The sequence below is a fragment of the Tyto alba genome, unplaced genomic scaffold (genome assembly GCF_018691265.1).
Source record: "Tyto alba isolate M040663 unplaced genomic scaffold, T.alba_DEE_v4.0 Super-Scaffold_14, whole genome shotgun sequence".
Taxonomy (NCBI): domain Eukaryota; kingdom Metazoa; phylum Chordata; class Aves; order Strigiformes; family Tytonidae; genus Tyto; species Tyto alba.
This window is the reverse complement of record NW_024881276.1, coordinates 59,219,144-59,232,320: the sequence shown is the minus strand read 5'-3', so window position 1 is coordinate 59,232,320 and position 13,177 is coordinate 59,219,144. Positions and strand designations below refer to the sequence as shown.

The 13,177-nt window shown below is 42.6% G+C and overlaps 1 protein-coding gene across 2 annotated transcripts in view; it reads left to right on the top strand.

Annotated features, from left to right (window-relative positions):
- Positions 1–13,177, top strand: part of CASR (calcium sensing receptor) — a 75,933-nt gene that overhangs the window by 44,164 nt on the left and 18,592 nt on the right. For both annotated transcript variants that reach the window (XM_042789065.1, XM_042789064.1), the window contains 2 exons: positions 207–513; positions 3,483–4,364. In XM_042789065.1, the coding sequence (XP_042644999.1) occupies positions 207–513; positions 3,483–4,364 (1,189 nt within the window). The remainder of the gene's footprint in view (positions 1–206; positions 514–3,482; positions 4,365–13,177) is intronic.

Genomic DNA, 13,177 nt, shown 5'->3' with positions numbered 1-13,177 from the left:
ACAAAACCTTGTAGCATATGCACGCCTGTTCTGTAACCACTGAATACAAAAGCAAAACTTTCCAGATTTAGTAGGATGCAAGAAATAGTATAAGTTGATTTTGCCTTTATCTGGAATTCTTCACTCTGTCTTTGACTCAGTCCTGGTCTCCTCTCTTTTGTTTCCTTCCTTCTCACTCTATTTTATTTTTATTTTTATTCCTCCAGGTATAATTTCCGAGGCTTCCGCTGGCTCCAGGCTATGATCTTTGCCATAGAAGAAATAAACAGTAGCCCAACTCTCCTTCCCAACATGACCCTGGGATACAGGATATTTGACACTTGCAATACAGTCTCTAAAGCCCTGGAGGCCACACTGAGTTTTGTGGCCCAGAACAAGATAGACTCCTTGAACTTGGATGAATTCTGCAACTGCTCAGAACATATCCCTTCCACCATTGCAGTCGTGGGGGCAACCGGCTCTGGCATCTCTACCGCTGTGGCCAATCTGCTGGGACTCTTTTACATACCTCAGGTATGTTTTCACCTCTCTTGTTTAGGTTACAGAAATGGCCTGCCTCTCTGCTCTGCAGAGTTTAAACAAATATTGTTTAATCTTTGCCATTTCCAATAGAACTTCAGGGAGAGAAACAATGCAAAATGTGAGGGGTTTCTTTCAGTAGAAATATGTCTTGCTAGCAATTTGCAGTCATCAAACAGAAAGGTTACCAAGCTGCCAATAACAACATTCAGCCAACAGCAACTTAGTCTAGGAGGACCAGAGTCCTCTACAGTGGTTTAGTCTGTGAGCGTGGGTGTTTTAGGTCAGTCACTGGCAGTTGTCAGCCTTGACAGGTTAGTTGTGATGTTGCTTCACCATGGTCACTGTCTATTCATGCCCAACTCTCACAGAGCCCATTTACGGCAGAACTCAGTCACCACCGGTTACTCTTAGGTCTGTCAGCATCTCTGATCATTCAAATAGGTGATATGTAAAGTTGTTGCTTGTGCTGATCAGGTGCTGTGAAGGTTTATTCTGGGCTGACCTGCCTTTCTTTTGCCCTAGCACCTTCAAAACAGGGTTTGTGAAAACGTGTGAATATGCCCTCCCTTGTCCTGGAATCTTCTGTGTGGTGGCGTAGTTGTGCCAGCTCCTGTGTCACAGCATCCTTCTTGCTGTCTGCTGACTCTGCTGGGGTCGGTGCCAGCATCCATGGGCCCATCCTTTTGTTTAACAAGCTTGTTGCTCTGTCAAGACCTCAAGCAAAGTATGAGGCTGGTGTATTATAGCTTAATGTTGTAGCTCTTGATTTTAGATCTCCACAGTGAATACAACTTTAGAAAAAGTGTTTGACCTTACGCATTTATGTGTTGCCTTGTATAGCCTAACATTTCTAGTTCCTCTTCTAAAATGAATACAGATGCCAGAGCTCACAAGAGTTCTTGTAACAAGCTTGTGTCACACTATACTCTTGGTCTGTCCTGAGAAGAGTTATCTTTACTTCAGCCAGGGCTCTAATTCCCATCTGCACCACAAATGAAGAAGGAAGAATTCTTGACTGCCTGGTGCACAGTAATATATCTTGTCTATTTAATGTTACCAGTCTGACTCCCTTGCAGGAGGCTGAAAAAATGGACATTTGGTCTCTGATCAGGGCAAGATTGGTTTAAGCTCAGACCTGTATGTGCTAGCTAGGTATTGCCCAGAGTAACATAGGAAGGTGGTGTGCAATAAACACTGTGATGGCATTTTAAGGGGTATTGTTGATTTACACATCACATTACCAGGTGAACAAGGGCAGCTGAGAAGGGTTGGTGAGTTGGCCTGAAGATAAGAGATGATTACAGTTCTCAGACTTTCCCTTTGAACAGGGAATGGTGTTTGTGTTATGAGGCAGTAGTCTTATCTGAAGGTTGCAGAAATGGGTAGATGTCAGGAGGTTCAGTTCTAGAGCAAAATCTCAGCCAGGTGGTTGAAGTACGAAAACTGAAAGCAGGCTTTTAAACTGGAAGTTGTTGGGCAGCATTAGAAAATGCGTTATTACTGCCATTTATAGCAAGGCCATTAGCAAACCCATGCTTAACAGACCTTGCATTTTAGTAGAAGTTGGTGGTATGTTTTACAATTAATGTAAGGCTCATTACTCATTCCATTGACATAGAAACTGAAAATGTTATGACTTCTGTTCTGTTTCTCGGTTTCTCACCTCAGCGTACCCTTACAGCACCTGTGGGAGTGGAGTACCTTGCAGGAGTGGGTCACCTTGCCTGTACCTCCTGGCAATAGGCTGTAGGAGGTGAGAGTAGCACTGGGCAGGAGCCTGTCCAGGGGAGATTATAGATCTGTGAAAGGAGGATTTTCTCCTGTGACCCTTGAAATGGCACTAGGAGACCTCCTTCTCTTTCTTCTTGCAGAAACACTAAACGCCAGAGTTTAAGGAGGAAATAAGGTTTTTTGTAAATTTCTACTTTGTACAAAATGAACTGTTTATAGAAGACTTTTTCAAATGAGAATCAGTACTAAAAAGTTCAGATACCAATTTCAAAATGCAAAGATAAATGAGTTTTTAAAGTTCTCCAGACCTTTAAATTATTCTCTTCTGGGTTTTATCATTTTCTTCCTACTTGTAGAAAATGTAAATTATATCTTAAGAGCATATGGCACTTGTTCTGATTAGGAGAAAAATGTATTTCTTGATAGCTTTAGAAAATGAAATAAAATCCTATTTTAACTGTAAAACATGGTGGCTCATGGAGTGTGGAATGCCTGTTAGCTTCTTTGCTGCTCCTGGCTAGCAGCTGGGAAGTACTGCTAAGGTAGTTTTGACCAGCACTACCATAGCAGTCCGCAGGGTCCAGGCAACTGACATACATCACATTCCTCTTACTTCAACTGTCGGGTATTGTATATAACGTGTATGGTGCCCGATGCAGCCTGTCTAAGGATGGGGACAGGGGTGAGAGGCAAGGAGAGGCCGACAGAGTAGGTTTGGTATGGCAGTACCAGCCTGCTGTCTCAGGTCTGATTCAGAACAGAAGCCACCTGCATTTCGTTTGGATTACGTGCACGGCCCTCGTTGTCTAAATCATGTGCATTGCCCTCATTTATCTAAAAGATACATTCTTCTAATTTCCGCATTCAGCAGGAAGTTGAGCGTGTAGGCCACCCGTGGCTCACCTCTTTGCCGTTACTCCAAGCTAGTGCCAGTGTCTCTGTCCCTCCTCAGATCGTTGACCTTACAGGTGGACACAATCTCGGTCCGAGTAGCCGCTGCTGTATGTGTGCCTCTGTAAGACAGTCACAGCTACAAGAACGTACAGGCTCTCAGAGTGGATCATGTGCCACCACAGACTAAGAGTACGTGGCTGCCAGTGTGGTGCTCAGCCCTCTCTTCATCCCATCTGAGGTCAGACAGGTTGACAGCGATGCTAGATGAATGGAGGCAATTTATTCCAGACAGTTCACTTCATGGTGTGTTTTGCTTGTTTACTGTGCTCTCACAGGTCAGCTATGCCTCCTCTAGTCGTCTCTTGAGCAATAAGAACCAGTTCAAGTCCTTCCTCCGCACAATCCCCAATGACGAGCATCAGGCCACGGCAATGGCAGACATCATCGAGTACTTTCGCTGGAACTGGGTAGGAACAATTGCAGCTGACGATGACTATGGCCGGCCAGGGATTGAAAAGTTTCGGGAGGAGGCGGAGGAGAGGGATATCTGCATTGATTTTAGTGAGCTCATCTCCCAGTACTCGGATGAAGAGGAGATCCAGCAAGTGGTAGAGGTCATCCAAAACTCCACAGCAAGGGTGATTGTTGTCTTCTCCAGTGGCCCAGACCTGGAGCCTCTCATCAAAGAGATTGTCAGGCGAAACATCACTGGCAAGATCTGGCTGGCGAGCGAGGCCTGGGCCAGCTCTTCCCTAATAGCCATGCCAGAGTTCTTCCGTGTCATTGGCAGCACCATTGGGTTTGCACTGAAGGCAGGACAGATCCCAGGCTTCCGTGAGTTTCTGCAGAAGGTGCATCCCAAGAAGTCTACCAACAACGGCTTTGCCAAGGAGTTTTGGGAGGAGACATTTAACTGCTATCTCCCCGATGGGTCTAAAAATTCTCCAGCTTCAACGTCCTTCCACAAGGGCCATGAAGAGGGACTGGGAGCTGGAAATGGAACGGCTGCCTTCCGACCTCCGTGTACAGGGGATGAGAACATCACCAGTGTGGAAACACCATACATGGACTATACACACTTGCGGATATCCTATAATGTGTATTTGGCAGTGTACTCTATTGCCCATGCCTTGCAGGATATATATACCTGCACCCCTGGGAAGGGACTCTTCACTAACGGATCCTGTGCAGACATTAAGAAGGTTGAGGCGTGGCAGGTAAGTCCTTCGTTCGTGTGCCTGTGCGATATACTCACAGAAAAAAGACAAGCTGTCCCAGATGCCTTTTAGGGTGCCTTTCATAATCCTGGGTCTCAGACACAGCATAAGGCTTCTGGGATGTAGCATATCACTACGTGCAAGTTAGGTGCACGCTCCCACCCCTCAGGTAATTTGTGTTAGGTTTGCCTGCAGTGAAAAGGGCTTAAACTAAGTTAAATTTTCTTGCATTCTCTACGGGCAAAAAGTGCACACACAGACAATTACCACAGCCTGGCTGACGCAAGGTAACTTGAGCATATATTGAGCCCTTACATAAACAAGAGGGCCTGGAGAGAGCACATAAACAAGGAAAACAGTTTTTAGAGTTCATTTTCTTTGGCAAGCTCTACATCTTTTGCAATCCCACAGCAATTTTCCATGCAGGCGATATTTTTTCCCCACAGTTTTAAGCTTATGTAGAATCAAACTAAAGCAGGTTGGATAATGAAGGAAAATAACATGTAGCTGTTGAGCAAACAATAGATAGCTACTTTGATTTGGCAGTGATATTTGTAAACAGATAAAACGATACTAACAACTTAGTCACATTGACCCATTCATTCAATGGGTTCTGCCTGCTGGCACATGAATGGCATTCTGGCATTTTGTCTTCTCCTCCTTTATGAATACTCCATACCTTACCATATGTTTGATTGTGCTATCTGATGTGATATTCGGTGTGTGTAGATATTAATCTACTGCATTCTGGAATAACAGAATTAGCTTGTAAGGCTATCAAATGAAGATACTCCAAATACATAGCAAATTCTGTTTGCTCTGTTCTGGTCATCACAGAAAACTTGGGCCCAAACATACCTGAAATCGGAACAACATGGGTAAATATAAGAAAGATCACATCCCCATTTGCATGTATAATTTCCTCTGCTTGGGGTAGTCTAACCAAAATAAAGGCTATCCATGCCACAAACTTTGCAGATGCTGGGTCAGCATTCTCGTGTGGGAATTGCAGTTTGGTTCCTGTCTGGTGGCAGTCAACTCAAAATCATCAGTCAGATCAAAATAAAAGGCTTTGTCTTTGCGTTTATAGGAAACCTGCATCGCTCTGGGTACCTGATTTACTGAAACCACTTTACTCAGAATTGGCAAGTGCAGGGTTTGACCCTGGTTTAGGGGAATCCTGCGATTGCTGGAGCTCTCTGCGGTTTCTGTCTTTCAAGTCTGTTCTCCTTTTCAGGAGCATACAGGCAGAAGTGAGCAAATCACAGATTTAGTTTCCACTGTGTTGGTAAAAAGGATCCAGAATAAATATATTTTTAATTCAGTCCTCTATGCCTTGTCAACTTGGAAAGTAAAGCAGGATATTCATACCGTAGCTAACTAAAATAACGTGATATTTGTTGAGGATTCCACAATCAATAAGAATCTCCTCTCCTTTCTGTGTTGCTTGTCTGGTGCTGAAGGATCGCTGTATCAAAATGTAAAGCATCCTGCTGATCTATGCTGTTGGGTATACATACTTACCTTAAAGGAGGGAATCAGCATCAGGAAAGAATATGTGAGGGATAACACGACTGGGCAGGAATAGTGGGTGCTACAAGGGAACGGGTTATACTTGAAGTGGCCACCATTATGTGGTGTTGGCCGTCAAGCATATCTGATATTTGTGCATTTTTTCACTTCATTTCAAAATCAAACAAATGAATAGCAGGTAAGTGCCAAATTTGTGTGCACACCTACTTCATATCAGGCATTGAGGCTCATTACCTTCGGGAAGCTTTCCTCAGCCCTGGGGGTAATGAGTTCACCTCACAAATGAGCATCCCCAGAGTGGTTTTCTGACAACCAGACAGAAGAAAATCTTTCTGCTAAAGTCAGTCTCATTTGCAGCGGTGGTCAGTGCCTGTCCCCTCTTTTCACAACCGTCTCAAGGGTTTCTTGAGCAGCCCGAGAGAGTGGGGATGGTGTTTGGGAGTCTCCGTGCCTGAGGCTGGAGGCAGCAGCCGCTGATGGTGTCTGCAATCACTGACCAGGTGGTGTGGGGGACAGATAAGGCAAACCCGGTGAACTTGTGGCTCCATTAGCCTGAGCTTCTGTCTAGAGCAGCCCTTGTCAGCAGGGCTGGTGGCTGGGGAGGATAAATGGTGCATTGCGTAATTTAATTATGTACCATTTAATTTTGTTGCCTTTCAATGGCATTATCCCATTAACACATATGAGTTATTATTTATTTGTCATCTGCTAATTGTCAATTTTATGTATGTGTAATAGAAACCTTTTGGAGGAACTGTTTTATATCATTTGTCAAGGATGCTTGTGTAGGTCTGTATATAATATTAACATTTTTAACTCAATGATCAGTTCATTTGAACTGAACAGCAGGAAGCCTAGCATGGAATTACAGTGAGTTGGTTAAACAGAGTGCCGTTCTCCTATTAAGAATTTACCACCTACGTCTTAAAAAAACCTCTTACGTATGTTTCAGCATGGAAGGCATGGGATTTTTCTGTGCTTCCTAAGCTGAAATATCAAGTACTGACAACTTGCTTCTCTACTTATTTTTAGCTACTTGTTTAAGAAGCTGCTCATGCATTTTCTCCACGTGAGTCAGTGGTCTGTGACAGGCCCTGTCCACAAACCCAGTCTCGCTCCCTTTTGTTTTACCAGAGCCTCTGGAGCTGGCTGCAGGCATCCTCACCAGAGGCGAGCCTGGGCAGCACGTGTGGAGCTGGGGGCTCAGGTAGAGCTGGCGAGCAGCGGGAGCGGTGCCACTCACACCACGCACGGAGCTGCCAGTCCTCTGTCTGAAAATGGGAAAACTGGGCACTTCTGTACTCTACAGAAAATGACAGACTTTAACAGGATGTCTGTGCTGCCCTTATTCTGAGCAATGTTTATGCCGGCAGCTGTCCTGTTTTAAGAACCTACCCTGCTGCCAGGCAGAAGATAATCCAGGTTTTTGCCTCTGCAACCTCTGCAAGATGCCTGAAAATTGCAGATAGTATCCTCTACACGTGCCATTGTTGTATCCTGCACAGTATTGATCAAGATCAGATTCATTACTTCTTTTTGCAGTGTTTTGTTCAGGTAACAAAAAGGTACAGGGCAATTCAGAACAAAACGTATAAGCAATTTCTGCCACATTTGGAAAAGGCAAAATTTTACACAAAGCACTACGGATTGAAGTGCATGACTGCAAATGGTACAAAGGAAAGAATCCTCTTAAAGGACTCCATCACCTCTGATTATCAGACGCCCATCCTCTTCTTCTGGTGGGCTGTGATTTTTTTCAGGAGCCTGTACCGAGTAGGGCTAATTCTGTGTGCTGCTCTGGTTCACAGACAGACCTCCCCCAAACACAGGCTCTCCCCTAAGCTACAGAATAGCAGTGGGAAGGTATGGCAACAGGGGCTCAGGACTCCTATACTGATATTGCCTTTATCAGAATTCCTTCCATCTTTGGCATGTTTCTCCATAACTGCTCTAACAGTCTGCTTTTGAAGCCCTTTTTTCTTAATATCTTCCTTGATAAGATTTCCCAGGTCCCTCCAGTTCCTTCATTTTTGTGGTCTCTGCTCACGTGGCTATTCCCAGGGTCACTTCTAACAGCCAGTCCGTCTGTTCTTTTTTCAATTCTCCTCTGAGCAAAGATTTATAACCCTTTGGGGCATTTGCAGGAGTCTCTCTGGTATCTTTCTCTCATTTCACTCTGTGTTTCTGCCCATTCATTTGGCTTCTTGATGATTGCTAATAAGAAGCTGATGGACTTCTCTTTCTGCCTCACAGTAAAAGCATTGCGATTAAATGGGGAAGAAGGCTCCCATAGATTTGAGAAGACAAAGGTGCACAGTCACAGTGTCATAGAGCAGACCATCCTTAGGTAGAGTGGCAGATGATTTGCAGGTTGTGGTTACACAGGAAGCTGTGAACTTTGGCAGGTTCATGAGTGAAAAATGAGATAGCTCACCTAGGCACCAAGGCAAAGCATGCTGCACAGGCTGAAAAATGTGCTGTCCTAATGATTAGCAGGTTAAAGACGTGCTCACGTAAATTACTCTGCGCCTAGAAATCTGATTGACTCAGACTTAGTGAAAAGCTGCCATATGCTGTTCCACAAAATAAAAGCAAACACAAATTGGCTTCACCTAGCAACACCTACAGTCTTTTATTACACCTGTGCACCTCCCAGCCAACAGTTCCTTCCTCTGTGCTGGTGATATGCATTATGAAAAGGTAAAAATGGATTGGTGCCTTCTCCAACTTTACATTTAAGTATGTCTGGCTGGCTGGAAATTGATTCTGTAAGGCTTTAAAGAAGTGAATGATGCCTTAGATGACATACGTCTCTCCAGACCTTTGAGCCTAATGGCTTATGTAATCAATTTTGTGTCTGTTGAACTATATAGGCCTGTCTGAACAATTAAAATGGTGTATGGTAAACAGCTGCTTTGTGGTATAGAGAATGGAACAGTATCAGAACAGGTATTAACAGAGGCTGGTGTGAAAATTAGCCATTCCGAAAGAATTGAAATGAAGACAGAGGCAACTGCAAAACCTCACCTAGTCTGCATTACAGTTGCAGTGGAGATATATTTGTTGTGAACAGAAAGCAAGCATTTCACTAGAGTCCCTTTGTCATGGGAGACAGAACTGAGAGGCAGGTGACTTGAGCCACACACAGAAATGTGTGGGTCAATAGAGCAAACACAACTGTTTCCCCACAAGATCGCTTATTCATCAGTTTAGAGATAACATCAGCTGAGAACATCACTTGTGAGCTCTTCAGCTAAGCAGACAATAAATGGAGTATTATTTGCATGTCTCTGAAACTAAAAGGAGAAAGATTTAACTGGACCTATAGGAGGGGTCAGGCCTGTAGAAAATGTGCAGGGAAACCATCAGCCCAACAGGGTTGCTAGAAGAAGGGTGAATGAACTGCATGCAGCAAATATGCAACCTCTGTGTTGTGAAGTAAGGAGTTGTGGTTATTAATAACATAGTAGAGAATGGCTGAGATTCTTCTGAATTGGGGTAGTACACACTGCCTGATGACAAAAAAGGCAGTATTCCTGCCCACCCCCAAACGTGTTGAATTTTTCATAAAAGTAATTTTTAGTATAATCACTTATATGCTACATTATAACACAAGCTGTATTTGAAAAGAAGCGTATTCTAATATTTATTTGTTACTTAAGGAAAAGAAGTCAGCTTTGCAGCGTTATTGGACCTGGGAATTTTAGGGGAGGCTCCATGAGATGCTCATCTAATGTCTCTGTCTGTAGTGACTTCAGATAATAATTATCCCTTGAATTACCAAGACATCATTATCTTTTACTGAGACAGAGCATGTCTTTGTTACACAAAAGGAGCTTCTTCTAGGACTGACATTTCCTGATGCTACTCACAAATGGAGCTGGTAACAAAGGGCACCTTGAGAGCCCCCTAAAGGCACTCAAAAAGTGAGGGGAGGAAACAAGTGGATTAATCAGAAATTCAGCTTCATGTTATAATCATTCCTCTGACTTGGCTGATTTCCATTTATCCCAAGGTAGGGTTGAAGCTAACTTCAAAGGCATGATAATCATAGCAGAGTTTATTATTTATTTTCTTTCTGGGTGTTCAGTCATCTTCACAGATGCTTTACTAACCGACCACATAGTTTTATCCCCAAAGTGAACTTTCATGCACTACAAAGGACTGGTGGTGCTCCACACAGTGGATGAAGTTTGGAGGAGAACAAATTACCTTTAGGGCATATAAAGGACCCTTTTGCCTTGTAGAATTAAAAGAGTGATCTCCCCACTGGACCAGAAGCAATAATTTGCTCAGAAAGGACTTTTACATGTGTTTTTAGGAGGAATTAGATGGAAGTTATTTAGGAACTGTAGAAATCAAAGCCTTGACATGAGATTTCTTTGTTGGCCAAGACTCATATTAACAAAGGAAGTAGAAAAAACAGTTTCAAGCCAGTAGCCAACAGGAACATGTGCCCAAACACAGTAACAGTGAATCCACTGGGACTTTAGTTGACCATTGGTGGAACCTATGACTGTGCTTGCAGCAGATGCCCATTCTAAATATCCAGAACAGTTTCGTGAGTTCAGTCAACTCTGTGTGACTATAGGAATCTTTAGGACTCTCCTTTTTTTTTTTTTTTTTTTTGTGGATGGTAGTTCTTGAATAGGTTATAAATAACTATTGGACTTTGGTTTGATGAATGGCCACTGTTTTGCCAGAAGAAATGGCACCAAGTATGCATTATCAGTTCGTTCTCATTCCAACAGAGAGAAGCAGCTTACCAAAGCATTGAAGTAATTCATCCTATGGCTCCAAATAGAAAAGAACCTACAGTCAAAAGCTATGACTTCCTCCAGGCCTAGAGAAAGGCACAGTTCTTCAAATCAATATCAGCAGTGTTCTGTGCAGGATGCAGTTTCAGACCTTGCTGGGATTTTGAAGAGACTGATCCATAAAGGGCTGTTAGAAGAAAGCAACAGCAAATGGGTGCAGAGAGACACAAACACAGATTCATTCTCTGCACAGCTGGGTAGCGATGGCATTAAACACCTCCTAGAAAAGACATTTCAATCAGATTTTGACTATGCAAGACAATATATGTGAATTATGCTACTTGAAAACACTGAGCTTGTAGGATAACCATTGGCTCTATTATTAGCTTTAATAATTGGACAATTAATTATGTATTGTTTAATATTAAATTTAGACTTAAGTTAATAAAAAGAGCCCTATCTTAAGCTTTTAGATACTTCACCATAACAGTTATTGTGCAGTATGATCACCTCCCAGGAGCATTAAAACATTGTTTACTCAGTCAGGACTTCTGCCACAGCACCCTGGGACATTGTACCCAATGGATTTCTCCACGTTATGTTTGTTACAAATGAAAAACAAAGCAATTACAGCATTAAGGCTAGACTAGGTGGCCATGGTGGTTCTTTCATATCATGGCTGTAGGTAAAGACAGCAGCATACAGAGTACAGTACAAAATGCCATCTAACAGCACCGACAATTTGCTCTCACTGTACCTGTACCATTACCTTTGTCTGTTCAGAGACCATCTCTCTCCACAAAACCTTAATAGGAACTTAAAAAATGTTCAAATGGAGTCACTTTCCAAACAATCATGCAGTCTGAAATCCTGTGTACAATAAACTATTTAAATTTATGCCACATTCAGGAAAGTAATCTTGATCCAGCTAAGGGACGCTTCACATTGGATGTAAAGCCTCGATATTTCACTTCAGAAGGACTGTGTTTGCCAGTCAAACTTGTGTTTAGCAAGATTTATTTTCCCTGAAGACATGTTGACTAGTGGACCTTTTTTTATTAGTATGATCCGTGGCAGGTCACGTCTCTTGTCACAGATCGTGTCTTATTTCTAGTTGGGATTTAACTGACCTTTAGTTTCATTGGTCCTTACTTGGCCTTGCTCTATTAGATTTAACAGTCCAGATGAAGTACTCATCATTTTTCTGCATACAGTATTTATGCACATTGGTCAAATTATTCCTCAGTCTTACCTTGAAAATTTAAACAGAGTGGGGTTTTAGTCATAATATATGTTTTCTGCTTTATTTCTGTGTCTTGTCTGTTTACTCATCCTTCTTTTTGGCATATATTAAGTATTGCTTAAACAGCCTCAGAACAGCCAGACAGTGAAAAAAAAATTCCCACATTTACATACCCATTACTTCCTCATCTATACGTGCATAAGCTACATTAGCCTTCCTTGCCACAGCATACAATGGAAAGGTCACATTAAGTTGCCAGTGATACTTTGCAGGATGTGGTACCCTTCCTGTGCCTGTGGCTTGAATTTCTTATGCCTTGATGCGTAAGTCTGAATTTCACTGTGTTAAACACAGATATTTGAGAGTGATCTGAGGGAAATGCGTTATCTTGATTATTATTTACTATTACCTTAATCCGTGCATTTTCTGCAAATTTTCCCAGCAGTACTTTTGCATTTGCTGCCAGAGTATTGTTTAACATATTGGGTAACAGTAAGTGATTTACTGAGGCCAGAAGAATTCCCCATGAACTAATGATCTGTCTCTGTTGTTACGTGGTTTTACAAATCTGTTGGGCAATTCTTGATCCATGAATGGATGCTCAGATATTTCACTTCTAAAGGGGTGTGCTTGTCAACAGAACTTGGATTTAACAAGATCTGTATTCCTCAGAGACTTACTGACTGGCGGCAATTATGTTTCTGTCCTATAGTTTTGTATTAATTGATCCTCAACCCAAAACACTTGTTTTCCCATTGTTTTTCCTAGGATTTATGTCAAGCTAACCAGCCTTTGGTAACAGAGGTTATCCCTCTGCCTTTTACAATACTGCCTTCGCTTGGCAGCTGTTGCAGCCATCAGAGGCTGACTCTGGAGCAGCCACTGAGCAGAAATAGAAGCCTCTGTAGGAGGGTTTAGCTCTGATTTCATGCTCTGCATGGACTGACATGGAAGGAAACCTCAGGCACACTGCAGGGAGTGCATTACACATGCATGTGTACCAGAAAGGTGGATTAGGATTGCTGTGAATAGTATTAGATTGAATTTGTCATTCAAAGCCAGTGGCATTTTTATGCATATATTATAATCCTACTGTATTAGTGGTCTTTTTATTGCTTGTGGAGTGCCGTGATAAACTGACTGGTTTTGCCAGCCTTTTAAATCATATTGAAATTGCTCGGGCTTTTCTCTAATCTCTTTTTAAGGACCTTCTACTTCCGTTAATGTCACATTATGGCTCCAAAACAAGTGCCCTTGGGATAAGAATGTCCAGGGTTTTT